A 27,781-nucleotide genomic window follows, 5' to 3' on the forward strand; every position below is an offset into this window, starting at 1 on the left:
GATGAGCGAAGGAAGGGCCAGAGGGAAACAACATCCAAGCAGAATCCACACTGAGCTCAGAGCCTGATGCGGGGCTTGATCTCATGACCCTGAGATCATCATCTGATCCAAAACCAAGCGCCGCACATTTAACCAACTGAGCCCCCCAGGCGCCCCTGTATTTTCTTAATTTTTTAAAAAATATTTTATTTATTTATTCATGAGAGAGCGAGACAGAGAGACAGAGACACAGGCAGAGGAAGCAGCAGGCTCCATGCAGGGAGCCTGATGTGGGATTTGATCCTGGGTCTCCAGGATCACGCCCTGGGCCGAAGGCAGAGCTAAACCGCGGAGCCACTTGGGCTGCCCTCTTCTTAATTTTTCTAGAAATCTAAAACTGCTCCAAAGAAATAAAATTTACAAAAATAAATAAACTAAAAGTAATAATTAAAATAAGTAAATACATGTGCAATGAGTTAAAATTAAAGTTTAAGCTGAAGCATTTTAAAGGCAAAAACAAAAAGGGATGAGAGCTAAATTATCCGCAAGAACCGAATGCATAAAAATCCAATACATTAAACTGTTGGGGTTAAAGACATAGGCATTTAAGAGTGTTGAAATTTTTTTGCACTAAGAGAAACCTGCCTGTTGAGAGCAGCATGGAAGATAAGGGAAAGGAGAGGCTTGAGGGTCAAGCCCATTTTTAAAATCCAAAATTCCTAGCCAAATATTCCTTATATACACCTTATATGGCAGGGTTGATTTACTCCCCGCACCCCCGCCACCGCCCAACCAAGTTCAAGCAGTTCAGGGGCCACCCACAGAAGGACGATGGGTGCCATTTCTCAGGGTTCTTCAACACCTCACCCATGAGCTTGCACAACTCCCATCAAAATGGGGAAAGCCTGTGTTTTCAGAACATGGTGCTCCTTGCCACCTTTGCCTCTGGAATCAGGGGGCGCTGAAAAAGGCTCCATTTCCCTCTGCCTGAGTTTAGCCCCTGAGCCCCTTGCTTGCCTTTCAAAACATCCGTGATGGGTATTCAGTCGTGGTATGCATGTGCCCAAACGGCTGCCCGAGGCCCTGCCGTCTGGGGTGGGGGGAGGGACACATGGGGCACCGGCCTCCAACCCAGGGCCCCAGCCTCATGGTGTACAACCTGCGCAGCTGCACGGGGCCCTGTGTTTGGAAGCATCCTGCACGTTGCCATTTTATTTTATTTTTTTATCTTTAAAAATACTTTATTTATTTATTCATGAGAGACAGAGAGAGAGAGAGAGAGAGAGGCAGAGACACAGGCAGAGGGAGAAGCAGGCTCCATGCAGGGAGTCCAATGTGGGACTTGATCCGGGGACCCCAGGTCATGACCTGAGCCAAAGGCAGACACTCAACCACTGAGCCACCCGGGGATCCCCTATCGTTGCCATTTTATAATTGAACGTTCAACAGGGTCCCCTCTCCTGGTCTTCATGTTTGCACTATCCTCTGCCAATTCCATCGCCAGTCCTGCTCTGATGTGTCACTTATTGTGTGATATTGTTAACTAACATCACGTAGAGGTTAGTTCTCCCCCGAAGTTCTAACCAGGAGCTGCCAATGCTGGTGCCCACAGGGACAAGCCCTGAAGTGGGGAAGATTGCAGCCGGGAGTCCGAGAGCCAGAGAGCAGAAAGCCTCACCGCAGCCAGCACTTGCCTCTGCTCAGTGTTGTCACTGGCCCAGGAGAGTCAGATCTTCCAATTTTTAAAGAAAAACTAAAGACGTACTTAAAAAAACCTCATCCTGTTGTACAATGTTGGCTCAATCAGGAAAAAATATATTCTGTGTAGGCCAAAACACCTCTGTTTGGCCATATCTACATCACTAGTTTATGACCTCTGGCCTAGAATTTCAAAAACAAAAGCATGTTTTTAAATTTCCCTCCCAAAAATAAATAAATAAATAAATAAATAAATAAATAAATAAATAAATAAATAAAATTTCCCTTCCTGTTTCTCATTAACTTAATCTTTTTTTTTTTTTTTTTTTTCTCTCTTAGAACAAAAAAGTTAGGCAACGTGTAGACGACGTGGAGAAATGAATCCAGGCCTTAGGAATAAAATGCCTGCCTCCATCCTGGAGGAAGAGAAGCATTCTCTTCATTTCGTTTGGATCAACAACAAGGAAGTCACACCACACGGTGATTCTCAAGAGGTTATCTTGCATGTTAAATTTTTACTAATTTCCCTGCTGCGGTTCTTCATATTCTTGATCGGGCCTGTGAATTGGATATAAAACAATACACTATGCTAAGGAGCGAGTGGGATTCGATGTCTTTTTGGGCTGATTGGCGGGCACCTGGGTTCCCTCCGCTACTCATCTAAGAGGTGCAGGCAAGTTCTGTTACCTTAGATAAAGGGATTAGGAGGCAGCACTTCTCTTCCTGATTCTCATGCATATACTCAGTTTATAAAAAGTTTTGGACACATAAGTCCCTACGGGCTCAGTTCAAATGAGTGAAGGATTATGAAAACAAAATGGATTATAGGTTCTTTAGAAATACTTTTAAACAATAGAATGCATAGGCACCATGGGATCCCCTCCCTATTCCACATCACCCCTCCCCACCCCCTATCGCCCACCCCCCTCACCACTGCCTTTTCCTACAGTTCTTATTTTAGGGCTTATTTTATTTTAATATTTTTTTCTTTATTTATTTATGATAGTCACACAGAGAGAGAGAGAGGCAGAGACACAGGCAGAGGGAGAAGCAGGCTCCATGCACCGGGAGCCCGACGTGGGATTCGATCCCGGGTCTCCAGGATCGCGCCCTGGGCCAAAGGCAGGCGCCAAACCGCTGCGCCACCCAGAGATCCCTAGGGCTTATTTTTTTATTGTTTCTCTTCTCTTTCCATCTACCTACTGGCAGGTATTTCCACATTTTATTCATTAAATTAGAAGAAATGTTCCAGACATTCTGAGACCATAAGACTTCTTTCCTGCCCAAATTCCCTTTTGGCGGGACTGCTGTGTATGTTAGTACATAAGAATGTGCACTGCATACCTTTAAGGGGTGCCATTCGTATTGTCATCTGTGGGGAATGTCCCCGCCTGGAGCTGAACAGAGTTCCAATTGCACAGCTGTACGTGTTGTCATCCCTCCTGGCTCTAGACCTAAGGATAAGGACGGTGACTTAATCAATATATTGGAACCTCCTGCTTACCCTCCTGTAATGTATGTACACGAAATCTGTGACATAGGTACATTGCAACGTCTGATCATGTTATTATTTTTTTTTCCTTAAAAAAACCTTTAATTTCTCTCTAGTGCCTTCAGGATTAAGTCTGTTACCAGTCGATTCAAAAAAGCATTGGGCTGATTTGGGCTGATTTTGTCATGATCACTTGGAGGAGCTTAAAAAATAGATTCCTGGACTCCATGTTGAAGATTCTGGCTTGAAAGATCTCGAGCAAAGTCTAGGAGTCAGGGTTCTAAAAAGCGCCCCCCACCCCCACCCCCAGCCACTGCTAGCCTGGGCATTTCTAACGCACAGTCACGTTAAGCGACACGGGTCTGTGTCCATGGTGGACGGCAAGGCCCTTCACATTTGGGCTTTAACCAACTTGACTCGTTTCATGCCATATATTATTGCCTTTCAGCTTTTCTGGAATATTCACCATCACTGAATATACCATGCTGTTTGGTGCCTCACTTACGTTGCACCTTCTTTCTGTCTGCAAGAGTTTTTCTTGGATTTTTTTTTCAGTCAACTGAACTCGATTCTTGACATTTAAGACCTAAGCAAAATGGCATCCTCTTGAATTGGATTTCTAGTGCTCTCTCACCTAGAATCAATTATTCCTGCCTCTAGGCTCTTACAACGGTATGTATTATAGAGGCGATCCTTGGGGCGCCTGGGTGGCCCAGTTGGTTAAGCGTGTGACTCTTAGTTTCAGCTCAGGTCAGCCTCAGGGTGGTGAGACGGAGTCCTGCCCTGTGTCGGGCTCTGCACTGAGCGCAGAGTCTAAGATTCTTTTCTTCTTCCTCCCCTTCTGCCTCTCCTCTTGCTCTCTCTCTCAAGTAAATAATTTTTTTGAAAAAGTGATCTTCAAAAATTGTTGGTCAGATACTCCCCCCCCAAATAATTTTCAAAACTATGTGCTTAACATACGTTTATTTGCATCATGTTTACATAACTTTAATCACTACCAATGACATAATTTCTAACATAGTAAGACATCAACTCTTTACAATAAACAATATGCCATCACTTAAAAAAAAAAAATAGATCCAAAGTCATGGCAATACCCGTCTTAGGTTAGGTTCTTGCAGAAGACACCGTTCTAGTGCTAGGGATTTATTAAGCAGGTGCTCCCAGGGGAAACAGGTTAGGAAATGGAAAAACATGATAGGATTCAGGTGCAGTCCCAGCCTCAGCCTGACACTGCTGGGAGCTTAAATGGCAATTGCATCTCCAGGTTTATCCCATGTCTGGGCAACAGAGTTGCCTTTTGAAGCTCTGCACTTGTCATTATTGGCCATGAGACAGTGGGTGTGTATGTGGCAGGGTGGGAGGTGGATAGCAAACAGACTTCCAGGCTTTTTCTTTCTCATAGAGAGGCTCCAGAAACCTAGAGCAAGAGCAGCAAAGCATATGAGCTGGGAGATGGGACACAGCACTAAATAAAGGGGTTGCTGTCTGGATAAATTCCAGAGGTGCCAAAAATATCCCAACAAGATGATATTACCAATGATTTAATAATCCTGGAAGATGGAGTAAATACACTTTTTCCCATTCCGTCTACTAAGAGTAACTAAAAACTCTGGACATTATATATAACAGAAACATAAGAAGACTGAAAGGTGAAGAGGGGAAGGTGGACCAGCTAGGCATGCCGGGACCTAAACAACAGCACAGTGGTAAGCTCTCTGGGGTTTCTTCAGCCCTTACATACCCTGGATTGGTGACTGGAAAAGCCAGGACCCAGAAATCCCAGTGGGCTCAGACAAAAAAACAAAAAACAAAAAACAAAAAACAAAAAACCCCAAACCAAAACAACAAAACCCAACCCCCAAAACTAGTCCTGGTAAAAGCCCTCTTTAGCCCAGAAACCAGGAAACCATGTAACCAGAGAAAATTTAGAGAGTAACAGCTGAACTGCAGAAGCCCTGTAGTAGCTGGAGCTTAGCAGATGGGCAGGGCCCGGCGGGAGGTGGGAGTTCTTGTTCTCAGAGGTCAGAGCTGCTGCAGTGGGTGAGGTGGCTGGGGCGAAGAGAGAAAGGCAAGAAAACCAAAGACAGAAATAAGGGAGTGCCCACATGTTGTTGCCCTTTGGTTTACGACGAGAGAACAACTTGGTAGTTTAAAAAAAGAAAATACACATGCTTACTGTCCCTCCCCGGAGAGTCTCAGATGCTTTCTGTATTTTTCCAAAGTTCTAAAGATGATTCTAAAGCGCAGTGAATGTTGAGAACTGTTAAAAGGTTGGAGAGAAAAAGAACTGAGAAGGATTTGCCATAATCAGGGAAATGATTTAGAAGAAAGCATTTGGGAGGCCCCTGGGCGCAAGGTGATTAACAGCACCAAATGCTGCAGGGCAGCAAGGGGATTGAGAACTCAAAGGACCTTCTTTCTGGAATGTGGAAGAGGAGGTTGTGTTGGAACGCTTCCTAAATGTTGTGGGGATGCTAATAGAGATTAGAAAAGTAACAGCATCTTATTATAAAGGCCTAAAAGAGAGCAGTTCAGGGATGCGATAGAAAAAAGGGAGGGAAGAAAAATCTCTCAGTAACTTTAAAACTCCTTGGACATCATCCGGATTAATTTATTTAGAGATAAGATATTTTTGAAGTCCGTCTATTTGAAAAATGGGAGTGTGAAATGGTGTGTCAGAGGGCAAGCATCTGCAAGGCCAATTTAAACATGATCTACATAAAAACTTGGATAAATTGTGAAAATATTAGGAAATGCCAAATCACAACTCAATGTTTACTATCTTGTCTAATTTTTTTCTTGACATTCTGGTAATTTTTTTTTTTTTAAGATTTTATTTATTTGTTCATGAGAGAGAGAGAAAGCGAGAGAGAGAGGCAGAGACCCAGGCAGAGGGAGAAGCAGGCTCCATGCAGGGAGCCCGACGTGGGACTCGATCCCAGGACTCCGGGATCACACCCTGGGCCAAAGGCAGATGCTCAACCACTGAGCCACCCAGGCGTCCCGACATTCTGGTAATATTATCTTAGCATTTATTAGTTCTGAGATCAACTAGTGATTTCTCTTTTATTTGATATTTTCTGAAAACACAGTATGAAAGCATCATTTTATAATGAAAATGAGAAACAGTAACACATATGCAAAAGTCTATTAGTAACTTTCTTATTTTTATTTAACGTGATGCTGTCAGCACTCCTGTTATGTCAACACAGCAGATGTCAGAACTATTATGCTGAAGAGGAAATGGAAGGCCTTGAAAATTCTGTGATTTGTTCAAGGACCACCCCTGCCTCCCAATTTCTATACAACCGTTAAGAACTCAAACCCAAGTCTTTTGAGTCCTTGAAATTTTGCAAAAAAGTATATAAGAATGCTATAAAGATTCCCAGGTCTTAAGTCACCATTTCTGACCAGGTTTAGTGAAATACCCAAGCCTACCTGTGTGGCAGGGACTGTGCCAGTGGCAAGCTCTGGTTTGTGAGAAATAACGAGAAAAGAAGGTTCACGTATTTTGTCCTGAACAAAAAGCGTTATCAGTTGTTTTCTCCACAAGGTCAAAAAAAAGGGAAGGACTTCTTACCGGACATCACGGCAACAAAAAGCAAACTCATCCCCTTTTAAAGGCTGGAGATTTCAAAGTGAAAAACGAAATTAAGTGTTGTGATGATTTTTACTCAAACATTTCCAATGTCAAGGTTCCCTTGAAAGAGTATTACAATTTTGTTTTGCAGAAGTAGAAGTTGAAACTTAAAAAAGAGGCATTAAGAAGTTCATTTTATTTTTGCAATGAATCTCTATGTGACTAAAGCAGATGGTATCTAATGAGCAAATATTATACAGTTATTTTTAAAAGTTCAGGATTTCTCTAAAATATACAGACAGAAGAAATCTTGGTTTTCTGAGTGGCTCATACACTCAAGAAACTGAAGTACTCTTATAAAGAGCAGCTCTGTAATGTCTATTAGACACATTATTCTACCAAGACTGAATCTTAGTAATCTTCAGGGAAGATGGTAACACTCATTCCTAGGTCATCATCATTTTCACATTCTTTAGCGTTTTCTTCAGTAATACATTTGCCACATGCTGCTTCTGGGTTTCTCTTCTTCTTATGAGTATATGATGAATTATTTTTGTCTTTGATTTTCTCTTTTGCATGTGAGTTAGTAATAGTTTCTTTTTCCAAAGCATGTTGTAGGCAGTTGTAAAACCTGCAGAGAGATAAGTACTACTGTCATATCTGTGTTTTCAAACAGAAGGACTGAAATACATCCAGAGGTTATAAATTATATAAATTTGATAGTGTTTCATATAAATCTTAAAATATAAACTGAATTGGAGAAATAATATGCTTCTTGCTTTTATATGATCATTTAGGGAGATGTGTTTTCAGTTCTTCGAGAACACTGCTGAAAATTGGGTTGGAAACATCTCTTGACAATCTGTAATCTATCTCTCAATTTCTATTCCAGATGTAGGAGTCAAACAAAACGGTAAAAATAGAGAAATTATTTTTCTTTATAAAAAATCATAAACGTAATAAAATCTCACTTTAGAGAATTCAGCAAAAATATGAGGTTACAAATACGGACTACCTCTACAGAACTATCTAGAAATAACCTCTCGGTATTTTTATTCTTTCTAATTTATCAATGTATTCTGAATTAATGTATTTATACATGTACCCATATACTTACTTTTACAGAATTATTATACTTTTACATTGTTTTATCAAATTTAGTATTTATTGAAAACATTTTTTTATCATAAAATAAAATAAAAAGATATCCTTAGCAAGTAGTACAATGCTGACACACTCGGTAAAAGTAAGTGAATAAATAACCACTGAACAAAAAGGTGAGTATGGATATCATATCCTAGATCCCCAAGTGTAGTCATCCGGACGCTGAGACCTCCCTTGCCATGATGAGGATCTCATCATGCCCGTATATTCTATTATAATGGCAAAGTGTCACAGAATTTTTGACACCTACTGAATAGATTGCTGTTTGGACCAATTTTCTTCTTTCTTTAATTCAATAACCAGGCTAAGTTCTACTTGTAAAGACTCTGAAACTCCCCTAAAAAAAAAACCCAAGATATTCATCTGCTTCCAAATATTCCACACAATTCTAATGCACACCTGACCTGATCACAACATATCCTGTCCATATTTCAAGGACTCACCACTCATGTATACCTTGATACCCAGCACCGTGCTTGGCAGATACTAGGTGCTCAACAGACATTTCCTCAGTGAATAAATCAATCTCAAGGGGGAAGTAACAGTATGAGGATAAACATAATAGTAGGAGGCACAGCAAAAGGTTTTGAAAAATACTGATTGGTGACTTCTTAGATCCTGTTCTGTGGTAACAACCTTTTAATTTAATGCACACCGCCCCATCCTCGCTTAACTGAAACCTGGTCCCCGCAGAGACACCATCTGCTCTGCGTTCCTCTCAAGTGGAGATGCTTATTTTTCTGTATCCCACTTGACGCAGAGTTGAGATGTCAGAATTTAGCTGGCTCACCAAGGCTTCGCCAGACCGAACTCCTTTAGCTGCCCCTCATGCCATCTGCCAATATTTTGTTCAGTCTCTTACATTCATGGAAACCCCTACACTTGGCATGATCTTTCTCTCCAGGTCCTACCATCATCCCAGGTGATGTCAATGACTGGCTTTCTTTCATCTTCCACACTGCCTATTTGGAATATCAACAAAATGACCCAGTAGCATGACTTACACAAAACAGCTAAGTCCAAAAATTCATGCCATCAAATGCTGTGAAGTGCCCCTATTTGACCTCATAAGAGGCCATCTGTGATGTGCAACTTCATTTCCTACCGTCCCCCTCCCAACCCTGAACTTTAGACTCAGATAACCAAGTCTTTTTTCTGGATTATACTTTATTCCTAGGAAATTAAAGATTAAATTGCTCTTTTATGACCACAGAGAATTAATAGCTCATGTAAAGTATTTTGTCAATCACATTAAAAAAAGTAATTAAAGAGGAATAGGTGCCTTACTTTAATCTTCCACTAAAGAACCTAAGTGTTCAAAGCTACATCTTTGGGGTACCCAAAAACAACTGGTAAAATGGAACAAAGACCCTGTTGTCTGAAAGCCAAGAATAATTCCTTCAAATACTTTTTCCTTGTCCTTTTTAATGGGAATTTTTAAAAGGTTCTTTGCAAAAAAAAAAAAAAAAAAAAAAGGTTCTTTGCAAAACTATCTTTCTCAAGAAGTCAGAAATTTGTTCTGCAATTACATGCTCTCCATGAATTCTTAAAGTGCGATTTTCTCAGCTCTCACAGGCAACAAAAAGAACTCAGAATATAAAAAGAAAGGTGTGCACAGGCAATGGTCTTCCCCAACCCCAAAGAAAATCAAATTGTCTTCAGTTTCTCTACTTCTGCAGTCAAGAGCATCATGCCCCAGGGCAACTTGTACTTCATTCTCTTCCAGACAGAACTTTTTAGAGCAGCCCTAGGAAAATGAATTCTTGTTTTTCAGGTCAGTTAGAGGACCACTTGCAAAAATATATGATATTTCTCTGATTTCTGAAATAGGAACATAAAAATAATGAGATCTAGGCACAATTGCATACCCTTTTAGGCTTCCATTATTCACAAATAACAAATAAGGCTATTTTCATATATACGTATTTAGATTTTACCTTGATTAAACTCTAGCATTTTTATTAAAAAACAGGTATGTGACAGAGCCTGTGCCAGGCGGTGGAAAGAGAGGTAAAAGACCTGGTCGTGCCCTCAGGCTCAGTATTTAATGGGAGCTGCAGAACTGTAAAGACACATTCAGCATGCCCTGAGAAAGACCAGACAAAGTTGGGGCCCGCCCCCTGGGGGAACCCTGCTTCAAGTGAGATCATGAAATGCTCCTTGGAAAACAACCCAATGCTGGGGCTGAATTGCAACGATGGACTGAAGCTGGCAAGGTAGGGGAGAGGAAAAAATGAGGGGACTAAATATCCAAGGGGGAACTGTACAAAAATAAACTATGTGTTTTATATCATTTATTTCTTTGATCTTAAATACATAGGGAAATGTGTGACTTATTTTTTACCTGCTTTAGTTCTGTTGTTAAAAATAAGACTAGTGACTACGAGGAGTCTCAGACATCTGTTATCCTTGCCCCCTCCTACTTTCTACCCCCATTTCTAGGCTGTCCCCATGTCCGGTTTACATTCTGCACTATCAGTCCCATTCATCTTGCTATTCAAGCTCCTGTTCCTTCTCACCTGGACTATGGCGTAAAAGCCTACACCCACTCGCTCTTATCTCAAAGTCATCTTACACGTCCTCCGGAATAATCTACTTTGAAGCCTTGCAAGTAGCACTATTGATGGAAAAAGTCAGTTACCAAATGTAGCGAACATTTATTAAGCACTATTCTCATGCTAGCCACTCAGAAAATATAAATAAGAAATAAGAAACTGTCAATGACTTTGGGGAACTCAACTTAATGGGTTAGCTTCTAAGTCCCTTTATGGTTTATTATTAATTCAAGGAAACATGTACTAGTTCTCTACTATGAGCTGGACACTAGGTTAGGTTTTGGGATAAGAAACACTTAAAGCGTGAATGTGTATGGTTGGTGGCAGGGAGAAGTCAGTCCTATTTTCAATGTGAGCACACTGCAGTAGGAATAAAAAGGATATACATACAATTAATGTAATTCAATATGGTTCATATTTCTGTTTTGCACTGAGGAATATAAACTGTAACGATACTGACAATAAGAATCTGAACCAAGGAAAGAAATGGAGATAGGGTTGAGACTAGGACAAGAAAGCTAATCAGGAAAGGCTGATGAGTATTCTAATTAGATATGTTCAAAAAGTTATTGGATATGTAGGCTCAGGACTTGAGAGAGATTTGGAAGACCTATCGCTATGTGGGGATGTAGCTGAAGCAATGGGCCAAGGAACGGTACCTTAGAGAACAATAATTAACCAAGAGACAGAATCATAAGGAGAATCCAGAAGGAAGCTAAGGAGGAAGCTACCACAAGCAGGAAGGAAAGCAGCAAAGTGATAGTTTCATATACCTCCCCACAGGTGTATGAAAAAATGCTCCATGTCATGAACCATCAAGGAAACACAAATCAGAACCACAGAGATACCATCTCACACCTGTCAGGATAGCAATCCTCAAAAAAAAAAAAAAAAAAAAAAAACACAAGAAACAAGTGTTGGCAAAGGTGCTGAGAAAAGGGGACCCTTGTGCGTTGCTGGTGGGAATATAAAACCGCATGGCGGTCCTTCAAAGAATTAAACACAGCCACCATACGACCTGGCAATTCCACTTCTGGGTATACGCCCAAAAGAACGGAAAGCAGGACTCAGACATTTGTACACATATGTTCATGGCAGCATTAGTCACAATGACTTAAAGATGGAGAAATCCCAAATGTCCATTGATGAGTGAATGGATAAATAAAATGTGGTATATAGATACAATGGAGTATTATTTAGCCTTAAAAAGAATTGTGATACTTGCTACAACATGGATACACTCTGAAGATGGTACACAAGTGAAATACGCCTGACACGAAAGGGCAAGTACAGTATGATTGCACTTACCTGAGGGACCTAGAACAGACCAGCTCATAGTAACAGAAAATAGAATAGTGGTTACCAGAGGCTGGGAGTCTGGATGACAAAAAGGTTCTCAAGATGGACAGTGGCGATGGTGGGGGCTGCGTTACATGTGAGTGTACATAATGCTATTGAAATATATGGTTAAAATGGCCAATTTTATGTCATATATATTTTACCATAAAAAATAAGAAGAGTTTAATAAAAACCCACCAACCATTGGAAATAGGTTCATTAACTTTTTCTGTCCATTTTGCTTTACCAACAGTATTATATGCCAACTGATTCAGCCCCTTTACTCTTAGCATTTTCTTACTACAAGTTAGTGAAGAGAGGAACACAGAACATGGCTAATTTCGTTTTGCTCATAGTCAAATGTGTGGTTTCATCTGACCCAAGTCAGTCCTGATCTCTTATTAACAGGTCCAAAGATAGCCTCCTTCTTATAATTGGTAAATAGATCTCCAAACTTTCGTATTTTTTACCTGGAAATCATTATATATAAATTTATTTTATTCTTCCCACTAACAAGTGGCCTTGGGAATTGTTTTACAGAAACAAGACCTTTTTTATATTAAGAACATTTTACCATTTAACTCTGATTTTTATGTTCCTAGATCATTTCATTTCTTTTCTTTTTTTTTAAGATTTTATTTATTTATTCATGAGAGACAAAAAGAGAGAGAGAGAGAGAGGCAGAGACACAGGCAGAGGGAGAAGCAGGCTCCATGCAGGGAGCCCGACGTAGGACTTGATCCCGGGTCTCCAGGATCACGCCCTGGGCTGAAGGTGGCGCTAAACCCCTGAGCCACCCAGGCTGCCCGTAGATCATTTATTGCTGAAATGTGACTCATCAGGATTTGACTTTTAAAAATTCTACCATAGTTATTTGAATTGTGAAACTTTGGTCCTATGACGAACCCATTTTTAGTACTCAAGGTCTGACTGCAGAACTTATCACCTCCAATGTTTATTTTTTTCACTTTTCCACATCAGAAGGGTAACTTTTTTTCTGCATTTGGTTGAAAGTACAGCTGTTCCCAAGGGAGCTTTCTAATTTGTTCCCCCTTTCTGAATTCACATGTAATCTTCTAATCAGTATCTTAAGACACTTTTTACCCTTCTTTAATTTTTCCCTGATTTTATATGATGAGCATGGCTCTCTTGATAGCAGCATGCACACTATAATCTCAAAACATATTTTTGAGTCAATGGATTTAAAGTATAATTTGATTTTATAGTTAGTGAACGTGGCTCAATTAACTTCACCAGGTGTATAGTTAGTTGCTCTTGGGCTATATTTATAATCTTGTTGAAATTCAAGTAAGGAAACAGAGAAACTGATTTGTTACTTCCTATATTTTAGCAAAGAGCCTCACTGGAATACAGTCTAAGAAATGTAGTCAACTTGTGGAATGTTACTGTAAGTACCTACATGTAGTTCAGACTCTGTAGTCTGGTGAAGCGGCTGGGTGCTCCTCAGCACTTACTGGATATTGTCACTTCATTCAGAATGTTTGCTCAAAGCACCTTGTAGCCAGGTCACCCCACAGCGGTTTTCAACCAGGGTCCTTCCTACTGGAAAATTAAGCTCTCATGCCCTAAGAAATCCAATGTATATAATGAGTTAATGTCTCTCCCATGTATCTAGAATGGAAAATGTAGACCATTGTTGAAAGAACTGAGAAACAGTCACTTGAATAATTTTGTGAATTCTGTGGCTGAAATGAGAAGTCCTCGTTAAGAGAGCCCGGACAGTGGTACCGACGTGATCACAGGTTTATTTTCTGTATGTGCCAATAGAGGAGGAAAAGAGCTACCCTACCCTGAGAGTCCATGACGTGACAGGGATAGGGCCGGTCATTAGGTAGATGCTGTTTAATGTATGCTAAAGTTGTTATTTAAGATATGTACATCTCCCAAGTTAGAGAGAAGAAAAGTGACATCAAGAGAGTTGAGTAAGTTGTGGTGGAAGCTGGAGTCAAACTCAGTTCTGCTCCTGGAGCCAAATTTCTACCTCTTCCCACCATCGTATACTGCTACCACTGGCGCTGATAGCCTTAGCTACCTCAAAAAAAAAAAAAAAAAAGTAGGTATTAAAGAATTTTAAGCAGGCAAGTTAAATAATAGGATTTCTCTGCACTTTACAGACAGGATTCGGAAGGTGATACAGAGTATGGCGAGGCAGAGACACGCTAGAAACCTTCTATTATGAGACAGGTAACAAGGCTATTGCAGGTGTGGAATAAAGAGTGTGACAAGTACAGATGGGAAGAGAACGATTTAAGAATTACTTGGGCAGTGACTGACTGGTTGTGAGGTAGGCAAGGGGATGGGGAGAAGGGGAAATGACAACACGTCGGCCGTTACTCCTCGAAGAACTCGGGGGCATACGTCTTGCTGATGGTAGATTGCTGGCCTCGCTTTCATATAAGAAAGGCAACACTATAGTCACTTCTTTATGTCAAAAACTCTTATTTTTATGAAAAAGTTGAAAAGAAAGTAATGTGAGAGGAGGTAAAGTTAAAGGAGAAGAGAAGTAGAGAGATGTGAATTGACAGCCACAATCCTTCCTCCTGGGACAATTACGGCAATTCTAGATCCAATCCATACGAACCAGCCGCGTATGTAAAATATTTATTACGTTAAAATTAACCAGGTTGCTCTCCCCAAAAGGAGATTCTTGATACTGTCCAGTGGATCACATCCAGGGGGGAGTGCACCGCTTCCTGGCTGCCTTCAACTTGATCAGTTACGGTCCCTGTCACCGGGTCCCTGTCACCGCCGTTGGGCTCTCTTACCGGAGGGATTAGGTTTCTCTCCTTTAGGCCGGCTGCCGGCAGTCCTGTCCCGCTGTCCTCCACGGCGCTTCCCCTTTACACGCCACGTAGTACCCGTTACAGTCTGGGCTACTCTCATCTATTACTTTGATCCTTTTTTTTATTATCTGTGATAAGACTACAAATACAAAAGCAGTTGGGAGTATAAACTGAAGATGGCGTGTATCGATATTTTCAAAGATGACCTAGATAGATAAGAGTAAGACAGAAATATCCAATTACTATACCTTTCAATCCTCTTCTTGTTTTCCTCCATCTTTTGATTTGCTATCTTTAACAGGAAGTCGATATATTCCTCGGTCACCATCAGTTTTCCCTTATGGCTTAATGGAACTTCTAAGCCATGGGTGCTCCGGACAGCCTACAGGGAACAAACGACTTAGATATGATCACTTATGTACTAGAGACACTGAAGATAACTACAGACAAGTCCCAGTCAGGGCTGTGTTTAAACATAGTTTGGTTCTATTACAGGATTTGACGCTTTAATATCCTTTAGCTAAACACAGCGGAACTGAAGATTAGGGTTTCCCATCACATGAAGTTATTTCTTAAGAAAGTCATTCTACACATTGTCTTTCAGAGAAGCAGATCTTCTCTGAAAAATCCCATCACTGTTTAAGTTTCAGTCTCACTAAAGCCTAGAAAGCTTTAATACACTAGTTAAAGAGAAGAAATAAATGCAAGCTCAACAAAAGCTTCAAGGGAAAATCGAAGGGGACTGGCTGCGGAAGAGCCACTCACTGCTGCCTGAGCAGAGTGTGTGGCTGTAAGAATAAGCCGTGCCTGTTCTATCTCACGAAGTGGCTGCTTTCTCCATGCTTTAGGGTCGCCCATCTTAGTGAACCTGTTCCTGAAACAGTCAATGTGTTCCAAGTAAATCCAAACAGTGCAAACAGGTTAAGAACCAGCGATGAAAACTATTAGGAGAGATACAACTTCTTTCAGTGGACTTTTACTGAGGTGGGAAGACACAAGATAAATATAATATGATCCCTGCCTTTAAGAGCCAACATTTTAAAACAGGAAATAAACAAGTGAACAAAGAATCACAACATAGGTCCTACGCCAGGAAAGAGATAGACACGTACACGTACATATATACACCCACGCGGGGCTAAGGAACTGTGGAAGAGGAACAACTAGTTGGGACTCATGCCTCGGCTTTATGGGAAAGATAGCATTTGAGTTAGGATTTTTTTAAGTGCAATGTAAGAATGGGGTCAGGGGACATTCCAGCCAGAAAATGAGTTACCTATAGTCATGGAGACATGAAAGAACATGATACATTTGGGAAATAACTAATAGTTTTCTCTCTGGCTGGAGCATAAGTATGCTAGCAGGAGATGAGCATGAATAAGGTAAATGGAAAATAGTTAGGGTAAGGCCTTGAATACCAAGGGAAATATAGGGAGACCCTGACTTTTCTAAAAGGGGGATTCAGATAGTGTTGGCTTAGGGGCACCGAAGGAGAGGATGGGTAGCCCGAAGACCAGTCGGAGACCACTGTAAAGACCGAGGGGAGGGACCATGATGGCTTAAGTAGAGGCAGGGACAGAGGGAGAGGAAAGGTGGAGCTGGGCGTTAGGAAGTTAGAGGCAGATGTGACAGGATGTGTAACTGAATGTAGAAGGCAAAGGAATGGAAAGCGAACGAATGGTTCTTTCTTGCTTGGGCTACCAGATGGAGTGTAGGGGAAGGAGAGGGACACAAATCAGTACTGTGTGCTTTGACTTTCTATCTAGGTACGCTTTTTTGTAGGTATCTTCTTTTGTAAGCCATCTCTATACGAGGAATGAGCAATTTGTTAAAAAATAAATGGAAAATAGGAAAAGTCGAGGGAGCCAGCATCGGAGAAAACCTGAAATAGGCCAAAAGCAAAGAACATATACCTTTACAAATAGTAAATACCACAGATCAGAACAGGGCAAAATCACTAGGCGCTGACTTGGCCAGGAAAGGACTCAGCTGGAGGCTTAGAAAGGGCTGTAAAGATCATCTAGTCCAGTGCTGGCAAACTTTTTTGGTAAAAGGATAGAGAGTAAATATTTCTGACTTTGCGGCCATATGTTATCTGTCACAACTGCCCAGTTTTACCACCGTAGCACAAAAGCAACCTGTGATAGTAATTTACCAAGTGAGAGTAGTGGGATTTGACCTTCCGTGGACTGGACTTGGCCCCCGCACAGTAGTTTGCCGGACTCCTGATATGGCCAAGGAAAGTCAGACCTGAGGGATTAAGGAGCTTCCCCAAGTTCATACAGCATGGCTGTGGTGCAGCCAGTATCCGTGTAGAGGACTTTAGACCCCCTGCCTATGATTCTTTCCACTATATCATGGTGCTTATTAAATGGAGTCTTGACTATTTAGGAATCAGGCTGAAAGTAAGCAGAGGAGGATTCTGTAAAATAAGAGCTCAAATGCAAATCTAAGAACTCCGTATTCTTGTCTGTAGGAAAGAGTAAGGTACTGAAGATTTCTGAGCAAGGGAATGGCAAGAAGGTTTGAGGAGGGAGAGATTAGAAGCAGAGGAGTCTAATGAAGTTATTCAATAGTATGAATCGCTTCATGCCCAAAGAATTGTTTTTTGTCAAAAGTTATCTTACCAACATAGTCTTTCCTCTCTTTCCCACGGTTATGCCAGAGTTCCTGAAACCAGAATCTATTGCCACTGAATGCTGTAAGAAAATGAATTGGTTAAATTCTCATAATCTGGCTAATCAGATAAACTGGTTAGCTCTACAAATTGCAGAAACATATGTCACCCCAAACCTATAATTAAATTAAAAAACTAGTCAACTAAAAAACTAATATCACATTATTTTTTTGGTAGATTTAAAGCTTAGAATCAAGTCTACCCACATACTAAATTCAAGTATAATCATACAATTTTACCAGAATCTGTGCATCCTGCAACTGTCGACACTGCACATGAAGAACAAGTGGTTCAAATTTCAAAATGGCATCGCCATTTGCTTTCTTCAGAGCCGCAATCTAAACAAATGAAAAATATTGGTATCAGACACCAATATACGATCCTTTTCATTGGTGACCCTTTACCATATGCAACTTCAGTTTTTCTCAGAAACATTCAGAGTCATCCAGCATCCTTTTTCTGCAACAACTTTTCACTCTGCTTTCTCAGTCCTCGTTCTCCAAAAACTGATTAATCTGCTTATTCTTTTCAAAGACCTGATTTCTAGTTCTCCCATAAACCTCTTGTGTCTTTCTTTCCAGCCATACCTTGAAAAGTAAACTACTATGTAACTCCATAACAGATTTTCATTAAGGAATACGGTCTGAGGGCGTTGGGCTCGCTCATTCTCTAGAGGACGTGACTCTCGATCCTGAGGTCGTGAGTTCAAGCCCCATGTGGGGCATAAAGCCTACTTAAAAAAAAAATAAAGGAATATGATATAAAAGTTCTGTTTAAATGCTTTGTTATTAGATTGAAGTTTGAGACACATGTATGTCTGAGTTAGAATTCATACGAGGCGGTTGTTATTTCTGTCCACCTCGTATCCTTGGGCAGTATCCTCTCTCTTCTTCACACCATTTGATTCCGGTGGGACTGCCAATCGTGACCCTATCACTCATGACTCCTGCTATCATAATAGCAGACATGCCAAGTGCCTAGGTCTGAGGAAGGACAGTATTCCACTCTACTGGCAGAAATTACTGATCTCAGGGGGAAGACCTCTCATCCACGCAGGATGACTCAGGATCCTCTGGGAATGATATCTGACTATCAGCAAGAAGTCTTTTTCTGCTGGGGCTGCTGGCAGCTATCTTTCCTGCCACAAAGACTGTCTGCAGCAGAAGAGGACAAGGGCAACTACACAGAAAGAACCAGTCCCCACAGAAGGAGATGAAGAGTGAGTGAGTACCCTAAGACATTTGAGCACCTGAACAGGTAAAGTGCCTGAATGATACAGACTTACATGAACTCATTTCAAGATTTTAATTTCTGAAACTAAATAACCCAGGACAGATAGGAAGATTTACAAGAAGCAATCCAGGTAAGTAATGCATAATTTATTTCTATCAGTATGCTGGCAGTATACAGATAGTACTAATCCCTTTCTCCTAGCTCCTTTCTCCTTGTATAATTTGTTCCAGGTTACAGAGTTATCGAATGGTCGAAATGAAAGTCAAATCTTCCATTTATATATGTGTCCAACATCCATGCACTCCCTATGTCCAAGAGGATGTGTTTTCTTAAGCAATAAGTAATGCTTATATACATATTTATATTTTATCTCCTATAAATAAAGAAAAACACTGTAATAATTCTCTTCAGGCTTTCTAATCTTCAGTCATTGTAATTATCCACATAAATCACCTTGAATGTCTTATTCTTTTCAAATGTATTTAATGTGTTATGAGTTACAAGTTTATTTCTGTTTACACATAAAAACTTACCACATCATCCTTTACGCAAGGTTTGTGTGTAACCAGTAGCCAGCAGCAGTTTTGCTTTTGAACTTCAAAACCATTTATACCCTGAAATATAAAAAAAATGTAATTTAATCATGTGATATTTATACAAATAATAAATACAATGCTTGGCATGATTGTAAGCTTTCTTAAATTAATTAGTAGTAATTTTAAGTATTACTGAGAACAATTCACTAGGCTTTGGGTAAAGTTAACCCAAAACAAAAAACATATTTTAGTATTTCTGAAATATGGTTGTAATTTTGTCAGGAGAAAAGAGATTCTTGTAAGAGGTTGTATGCTTGCGGGCCTGAGTTGCACTCTGTTTTATTTGGCTTGCACTATATGTATGTGTGTATATATATGTGTGTGTATATATATATATATATATTTGTGTGTATATATATATATATATATTTGTGTGTGTGTGTGTGTGTGAGAGAGAGAGAGAGAGAAAGAGATTGAGAGAGGAGAGAGCACAACAAGAGCTGGGGATGGGGGTAGGGAGGTGGACTGGGCAGAGGGAGATGGAAAGAGAATCTTAAGCAGGCTCCACGACCCTAAGATCATGACCTCATCCAAAATCAAGTCACATGCTCCATTGAATAAGCCACCCAGGTGCCCCTTGGCTTGTACAATATTTAAAAACAAAAAACCATGGAATTCCCTTTGTAAGAAGGCACTGTCCCAATCCCACAGAGGACCTATTACTTTTTACTGACAAGTGAGCTGTTCACACCCTATGTCTCTAGTCTCTAAAGGATCTGGGCCAGACTATATAGAGTCCCAAAGGGCAGAGCTAGGGCTGCAAAGTCAAAGCTTCAAGAAGCCAATACCTTCACATCATATCTTTTGTTTATTAACTGAAAAAAATGTTTATTTGTAAAGTTCTATTAGACTCGGGATAAACAGATCCTACCCTCAGGGAGGCTGGAAACAGGATGTAGGAGAGCAGGCTTATTCTTAAATCCCTATATTTTTACAAAGTAACTATTTTTTACAATGAGTTCACAGGAGATTTGGCTGTCTAGCTCTGGAAAGGGGAAGAGCTGTGCTGGTCCTAAATAACTGGTTTGCTTTCATTGAATGACCTCTGTGACGTTTATTGGACCTTATGCTGGCTGCTCTAAATGTTAGAGCATTGATCTGATCTGATCTGATGCTAACCCACTTCTAGTAAATTTATAGAACCTAGAGGGCCTGTCTGGGAACTAATGCTGTCTGTAGCTTCATCTTATCCATACTTCCTTCATCCAGATTTTCCCACTTTCAATTTTTCTTCTTGTATTGCTTTTCAAGTAAGTTGATGCAAATCCTTTCTGAAATAAGGCTAAGTGAAGACAAATAATATACATAACATGAAAGGAGGTTCTCAAAAAATCCTAAGGCAGTTCAGAAGAAGCAGTGGTGACAAGTGGGCCTGTCCGCCTGTGTTTCCATGAGAGGGTTTTGGGAGTCACATCTCAAATACACAGAGATGGGGGGCGGGGAACATTTCAGGAGAAGTAAATATGAATAAGGGCAAAGGCAGGTTAAATACAAGAGGAAAAAATAATATTTGGGTAATTGGATAAACATGGAGATGTAGGAAATAAGAGAGCAGCAGAAGGGTTGGAAGGTGTATCAGAGTAGGGGTTTGGATTTTCTGATATAATAAAGGATTTCAGCACAGGTAAGTGACATGCACAGAGTTGTCTTTAAGGAGGTGAATCTGTAAACAGCATGTAGCATAGTTTGGGGCAGAGAAGGTAGGTGAGTGGCCTTAGGAAAACACTACAGAAATCCAGGTAAAATAAGGCAGTAGAAATAGGGGGAGGCAGAGAGCAAGCCCAGCTAGTGCCACGCTTAGGATGCAGTGGGGGCCATATAAAAATATACAGGCCTGCAGCCCGGGGCCTGATCCTGGGGACCCCGGGATCGAGTCCCACGTAGGGCTCCCTGCATGGAGCCTGCTTCTCCCTCTGCCTGTGTCTCTGCCTCTCCCTCTCTCTCTCTCTGTGTCTCTATGAATAAATAAATAAATAAATCTTAAAAATATATATATATATATACAGGCCCTGCTAAGCTGGGGGGGGGGGGGGCAGCAAATGATCTAAATCTGAACGCGAGTTTATGAGCGTGCTGTGTTTTCATGCTCTGCACTGAATCTGACCTAACACTGACACGCAGGTGACTTCTGCAGCGCACTGGACACGGCCAGGGGACGCCAAGCGCCTCCAGGTACCCGGCAATCCCGAGGAAGCTGATGGTCTACGATCCCGAGTTCACGCAACAGGGAGGGGGCCGAGTTCAGGTGACCCTCCCGAAGCCACAGAGCCAGGAAGTCCCACAGTTAGCCTGGAGTCCACGCAGCATCCCTGCAAAGCCTGGGGGCCCGGCCGCCCGCTCAGACCCACCCCAGCGCCCAGCGGCCACAGGTAAGTGACGGGCGCCGCACTAACCGAGCCGGCCGCTGGGGGCAGCGCGGCCCCGACCCCGGCCCCCGCCCCCGCCCAGCACCCAGCCCTCGGCCCCGCCCCCAGTCCTAGGCCCCGCCCCCCAGGGCCCGCCCCCTAGCCCCAGGCCGCAGCCCCGCCTCCCGCCCCCAGGCCCCGCCCCCAAGCCCCAGCCCCGCCTCCAGCCCCCAGGCCCCGCCCCCAAGCCCCAGCCCCGCCTCCGGCCCCCAGGCCCCGCCCCCTAGCCCCAGGCCGCAGCCCCGCCTCCAGCCCCCGCCCCCAAGCACCAGCCCCGCCTCCAACCCCCAGGCCCCGCCCCCAAGCACCAGCCCCGCCTCCAGCCCCAGGCCCCGCCCCCAAGCCCCAGCCCCGCCTCCAGCCCCCAGGCCCCGCCCCCAAGCCCCAGGTCGCAGCCCCGCCTCCGGCCCCACAGCCCCCAGCCCCCAGCCCCCTCGCCCCACTCCCGGGGGCGGCCGTCCGGGGGTCGCGGTGCCACGGCGGAGGAAGGCGCCTCGCCCCGCGGGGCAGCCCCGAAAGCCCCGGACTGCAGCGTCGCCGTCCCCCGGGGGCTGGTCGGGCGCCGGGGCCGCCCCATCCCCGGCTTCTGAGCCAGCACCGGGGTTGGCGGGCACGTTCGGTCCCCAGGGCACCGGCCCGGCTCCACCTCTGCGCTGCACCCTAGGCGCCCGGAGCACCCCGCGGAGCGCAGCCCGGGGCCGCCGCCGGGACGCGGGGCCTCACCCCGTCCAGGAGGACGATGCGCCCGGCGCAGGAGCTGGTGGTGAAGTACTGCTCGCGCCCGTTCAGCAGCTGCACGAGTCCCGCCGCACCCTCGTCCACGCTGCCCTTCCGGCTGAGGTCCGCGCGGCCCAGACACTGCGCCTTCCATCTCCCGAATTCTGCAGCGCGATCCGTGCCGGGGAGGCCTCGGAGGCTCGGCGCGGACCGCGGCCCTGGCCGCTCCCTGGGGGCCGCCATGTTGCGGCGGCGGCGGCCGGGAAGGCCCAAACCTCCTCGTCGGCGCGCGCCCCGGGCGGCGCCGGGCCCCCGGGGGCGGGGCAGGCGCGGGCGAGGCGGGGCCGGCCGGTTAAGTACCCAGGCCCGTCCCCCCTGCGGCGGGAGCTCGCCCCGGAGCCGGTAAGTGCCGCGCGGACGTCCCCGTCCGTGGAGGCCGCGGGGGAGCCCTGCGCGCGTCCCCGGAGCAGCCGAGCGCGGCTGCGGTCACGCGCCCGCCCCGCGTGTGTCCCGCGGAGCCCGCGACAGCTGCCGGCCGGGGGCGCCCCCGCGGGGCTGCAGGCTGCTCGGCCGCCAGGCCCTCCCAGCCCGGCCTCCTCCGAGAGGCGCCCTGCTCCCGCCGCCGGGCCCCGAGCTCGGCCGTCCCCGCGGCAGCGCCCGCCCCCAGTGCCCGGCTCCGAGCGCCCCCCGCTACCCTCAGACGCCCGCCCCCCCCGCGACCCCTCCACGTCCCCCCCAGTGCCCCGCTCCGAGCGCACCCCGCTCCCCCCCAGGTCCCCGGCCCGCCCCACCAGTCCCCGGCTCCGAGTGCACCCCGCCCGCCCCCACCAGGCGCCCGCGCCCCCTCCCAAACACGGCCCCCGGCAACCTCCAGGCGCCAGGCCCTGCCCAGTCCCCCGCGCCCTTCCACAGGCGCCCTGCTCCCCAGGCTCCAGGCCCCCCTCCTGGCGCAGGGCCCCGTGCCCCCCCACCCCCAGTGCTCAGCTCCGGGTGCACCCCGCTCCCCCTGGCGCCCAGCCCCCCGTCCCCCCCAGTGCCCAGCTCGGAGCGCACCCCGCTCCCCCTGGCGCCCAGCCCCCCGTCCCCCCCAGTGCCCAGCTCGGAGCGCACCCCGCTCCCCCTGGCGCCCAGCCCCCCGCCCCCCCCAGTGCCCAGCTCGGAGCGCACCCCGCGCCCCCTGGTGCCTAGCCCCGCGCCCCCCCCCCCAGTGCCCAGCTCGGAGCGCACCCCGCTCCCCCTGGCGCCCAGCCCCCCGTCCCCCCCAGTGCCCAGCTCGGAGCGCACCCCGCTCCCCCTGGTGCCTAGCCCCGCGCCCCCCCCCCCCCAGTGCCCAGCTCGGAGCGCACCCCGCTCCCCCTGGTGCCTAGCCCCGCGCCCCCCCCCCCCAGTGCCCAGCTCGGAGCGCACCCCGCTCCCCCTGGCGCCCAGCCCCCCGCCCCCGCCAGTGCCCAGGTCGGAGCGCACCCCGCTCCCCCTGGTGCCCAGCCCCGCGCCCCCCCCCAGTGCCCAGCTCGGAGCGCACCCCGCTCCCCCTGGCGCCCAGCCCCCCGCCCCCCCCCAGTGCCCAGCTCGGAGCGCACCCCGCTCCCCCTGGCGCCCAGCCCCCCGCCCCCCCCCAGTGCCCAGCTCGGAGCGCACCCCGCTCCCCCTGGCGCCCAGCCCCCCGCCCCCCCCCAGTGCCCAGCTCGGAGCGCACCCCGCTCCCCCTGGCGCCCAGCCCCCCGCCCCCCCCCAGTGCCCAGCTCGGAGCGCACCCCGCTCCCCCTGGCGCCCAGCCCCCCGCCCCCCCCCCCCAGTGCCCGTCTCCCTTCCCCCGGGTTCCCCTCTAGGGCTCCAGCGACCGCGACCGCGGGGCTCCCGAGCTCCCCAGCCTTCCGAGCTGCGGTCCTATTTTTGGAGAGTTTCTTTGACTCCCTCCTCCCCCGCCCCGAATAATTTTCAAAGGGAAAAAAAAAAATCACAAAACAGGGCGTAAAGGCATCGCTGGGTGTTCACTGGGTGTTCGCGGAGCCCCGGTGAGCAGGGACCTCGGACTGTGCGGGTCCCTCTGCGGCCCCCACTGCGGCCCCCGCGCCCCGAGCGTGCTCAGCGCCCAGCCCCGCCCCCCCCCCCCCCGGGCTCCTGGGGCGCTGCAAGCCCAGCACCCCCCCCCCCCCCCCCCCCCCCCCCCCCCCCCGTCCATCCAGGACCCGGGAGGGCTTTAGAACCACCGACCCAGCCCTTCCTCGCCACCCGCCACCCCCTCTCGGGTGGGCCCCGAGATCCACCCCAGACAAGTGACCTCACCAGGGCGCACAGCCGGGAACACACTTTTCTTAGACTACTTTTAAGTTTTGTTTTTTGCTGTTGTTTTGCATTTCTGGCTTAAGGCTAATAAAAACAACAAAAAAGGTTAACAGTGAGGCATTCTTGGTCAACGGCAGCACATTTGGTAACGATGATTCTCTTTCCAAGTTCTTATTTTTTCATGTCTTGCCAGAAATTCTTATTTAATTTTACTTACATTCTTCTCTCCTAAGTGCCCTGCTCTGGCTTTGTGACTTGATTTTTTTCATTCTGTGCTAAAGTACAATTTCTGACATTTTCCTCATCCCCTTAGTTTTTAGTTAAACCGGACAGATTGAAACAGAACATAGAAACAATCACAGTTTAAGGAGGAATTGTAAGTCCTGTGTTTCCCAGATTTCCAAAGTATGCTTGGCAACTTTTTATAGGGCAAAAGTACAACCAAAACTTAAAAACCAGGTCCTCTAATCTAAAGTTCAGGTCTGACAAATAGAAAAAATCTATTTAAAAACCCTAGTTGCAAGGTGAGGGGCCTGCTGACATGCAAATGGTTTAGTCTGAATAATGGAGCTTATTGCCTGCTGGGCTTGCTGTGAAGCTCCCCCCTGTGCTGTTGCAGTTCATCTTCACAAGAATCCTATACTAGGCAGTACTGGCCCCATTTTACAGATCAGGAAATGATTAGTTTTCCGAATAGAATCATGTCCTGGGTATCACTAGTGGATCCTCCTAGCTTAGAGGCATGTGAAAAATCTCACACTCTGAGCAGATGACCTTAATCATAAAATAGGGGATCCTACCTGCAGGTTAGTTGAATTTCGTATTTCTAGCACAGCCTGCCTCACTATCATCATTAGAAAGTATATTTTTAAGAAGCGAAGGGTCCTCTATGCCAACATTTCAAAGGGTGACAGGAAAAGGATTGTACACTAAGGGGGAAAAAAAATCTCCCACCAGTGTTTAAGATAGAGGGCTTAGGTTCTAGTTCTGCTTCTGGGCGACCCGGTGATTCTCTTAACCTCTTGGAATGTTTTCTCATCCATAAAATGGATGGTGATTTTATTTCCATTTCTACATACAATTAAATGGTTGCTTTTCTACCTGTCGTGAAAATAATTATGCTAGTGGAGATAAAAGTGTGCTTTTTAGGGCACCTGGGTGGCTCAGCGGTTGAGCGTCTGCCTTCGGCTCAGGGCGTGATCCGGGGGGTCCTGGGATCGAGTCCCGCATCAGGCTCCCCCTGCAGGGAGCCTACTTCTCCCTCTGCCTGTGGCTCTGCCTCTCTGTGTGCGTCTCATGAATAAATAAGTAAAATCTTTAAAAAATAAAAATCCAAAAACGTGCTTTTTAGAAGAAACCGGGTATTAGGGGTTTAAGGATGATAATTAGTGTGTTGTATTATTTTAATCTTTTTATTATTCCCTTTGACATAGCACCTTATGTATTACGAAGCAGGTAATGATCCTGTGGGTAGTGGAGGGGGTTTTCAAAGGCAGTTTGTGCAGATTGGAGCCTGATCGATCATAGTGGCAAAGGCTCAATGGGAAATAATATGGACAGAGCAAAGTAGGAGGCAGCGCTGTCAAGGGTGTGCCTTACAAGCTCAGTAGGACAGGATGGTACTGCTAGGCAAGGCAGCAGGGTTTCTAAATCCAGTATTAAGGAAGAATTTCCTCCTTCCTTTGTTCTTTTCTCGAAGCTTAGCAGATGTCAAAATGTAGGGGTGGGGGGCGGGAAATGTATGTGTTAGATAATTTTGACACATCCTATTTCACGGTAGTTTTGCTTTTACTACTGCTGCAGTTCTTTGGGGATAATAATCATGTCTGTTGGTAAAAAGGTAGATGCAAGAAATGAAAGAAAGAAATAGTAGGAAGAAATAAATAGTTGGGAAGTGGAACAGGAGCTACAGATCTTGTGTAGCTGTGTGCAAGAATGAGAGCACAGTGAACAGGAGCTGGGAGAGGGGCTGGGACATTTTGGGGTGCGGGGTGCGAGCCATTTTCAGGTGAAGAAGCTCAGCGAGCCCCCCCCCCACGCCCCCAGGGAGGCCCTGTGGGCCTGGTAACTCGTGGAGCTGGGACTCCTGCTGAGGCTGTCGGATTCCAAAACCCGTGCTTGCTCCAGAACTGCTCGCTGACGACAAAAAGGAAAAAAAAAAAAAAAAAAAAAGCCATGTTCTTATTTCCAGAGTGGAAAACTCTGAGCTGGGCAACCTTGTTTTGTTGTTCTTGGTGGTGGGCTTTTTGCTTTTGTTTTTGTTTTGGGTTTCTTTGTCTTTGTATTTGCACTTTCTTGTCTTGAGAAATACCCAGCGCGAGTGAAGACCCAGATGGAAAGCCGGTGGCGAGACTGCTGGTAGGCACGGAGCGAGCTGCTTCCTCGGGTCCTCGGGTCCTCGCGCTGCACGGGTGTCCCCCTCAGGGACCGCCTCGCCGCTCTAGGCGACCTTAGGTTTAGGTCTCCACCTGTTTCGGCCCCCTTGTGTTTGAGGTCTGCCGTTCAGAACACAGCATTGCCAGACGGCCTTCTAGCGATGGACAGTTTGCGGGCTCCTCTGGGCTAGGTACTACACGGCAGCTCTTAAAATTAAAGGGTTTTAAAATGATACAACTCTCGATTCCTTCTGTCAAGAACTTTCCACTAGTGACACGGTCAAAATGCTTTCGGTTACCCCGTGTACATGGATTGACATTGATAGTTGGCACGAGCTCTGTTCTGAGCAGCCTGTGTTGAGCTTCCGTATAGTAATAGTCTGAATTCTTTCAAGTCCTAGTTTCTGCAACTCTTTTTCATCTTTCACCAACTCATGCTTGATGAATATAATTATTCCAGAAGTTGGGACACCTCGGTGGCTCAGCGGTTTAGCGCCTGCCTTCCGCCCAGGGACCTGATCCTGGAGACCCTGGGATCGAGTCCCACGTAGGGCTCCCTGCATGGAGCCTGCTTCTCCCTCTGCCTGTGTCTCTGCCTCTCTCCCTCTCTCTCTCTCTCTCTCTCTGTCTCTCATGAATACATAAGATATTTAAAATAATAATTATTATTATTCCAGAAGTTAACAGTGATGTTCTGAGTGGTGACAGAGCCTAACTAAATATTTGATGTGGCTAGTTTCAAGAAATCGTGATAACACACATGCAAAATAGTGGAGATAGAGTCAAAACCCTTTCATTATATCCCTGTAGGTATGGTAGGTTTCCGTAATTGGCTATTTTTATATTCAAATGTTCTTTACCTTTTCTAAGTGTTCAGGT

The 27,781-nt window shown here is 45.7% G+C and overlaps 2 protein-coding genes across 2 annotated transcripts; one reads left to right on the forward strand and one right to left on the reverse strand.

The window, feature by feature from the left end:
- Positions 1-6,318: 6,318 nt before the first annotated feature.
- On the reverse strand, positions 6,319-22,520 carry TYW3 (tRNA-yW synthesizing protein 3 homolog). Its single transcript, XM_038541653.1, has 6 exons — positions 22,248-22,520; positions 19,057-19,137; positions 17,530-17,628; positions 17,241-17,312; positions 14,862-14,995; positions 6,319-7,383 (listed from the first exon to the last, which is right to left on the reverse strand). Exons 1-6 carry the CDS (start codon positions 22,482-22,484, stop codon positions 7,164-7,166), a joined length of 843 nt encoding a protein of 280 aa, XP_038397581.1. The 5' UTR covers positions 22,485-22,520; the 3' UTR covers positions 6,319-7,163.
- On the forward strand, positions 22,483-26,981 carry LOC119876345 (basic proline-rich protein-like). The gene is made up of 3 exons (XM_038538957.1): positions 22,483-22,643; positions 22,677-23,917; positions 26,833-26,981. Exons 1-3 carry the CDS (start codon positions 22,483-22,485, stop codon positions 26,979-26,981), a joined length of 1,551 nt encoding a protein of 516 aa, XP_038394885.1.
- Positions 26,982-27,781: the final 800 nt, after the last annotated feature.

Source organism: Canis lupus, chromosome 6 (assembly GCF_011100685.1).
Source record: "Canis lupus familiaris isolate Mischka breed German Shepherd chromosome 6, alternate assembly UU_Cfam_GSD_1.0, whole genome shotgun sequence".
In the NCBI taxonomy this organism is placed as follows: Eukaryota; Metazoa; Chordata; class Mammalia; order Carnivora; family Canidae; genus Canis; species Canis lupus.

Bases quoted from the DNA above. Each gene is read 5' to 3' on its own strand.
- LOC119876345 (XM_038538957.1), top strand. From the start codon at position 22,483: ATGTTGCGGCGGCGGCGGCCGGGAAGGCCCAAACCTCCTCGTCGGCGC. The intron at 22,644-22,676 runs GTAAGTGCCGCG...CCGTCCGTGGAG, and splicing joins GGGAGCTCGCCCCGGAGCCG to GCCGCGGGGGAGCCCTGCGC. The intron at 23,918-26,832 runs GTGCCCAGCTCG...TCTTGTCTTGAG, and splicing joins CAGCCCCCCGCCCCCCCCCA to AAATACCCAGCGCGAGTGAA.
- TYW3 (XM_038541653.1), bottom strand. From the start codon at position 22,484: ATGGCGGCCCCCAGGGAGCGGCCAGGGCCGCGGTCCGCGCCGAGCCTC. The intron at 17,629-19,056 runs GTAAGTTTTTAT...TCATTTGTTTAG, and splicing joins CTTGCGTAAAGGATGATGTG to ATTGCGGCTCTGAAGAAAGC. The intron at 17,313-17,529 runs GTAAAATTGTAT...ATTTTCTTACAG, and splicing joins TGCAGGATGCACAGATTCTG to CATTCAGTGGCAATAGATTC.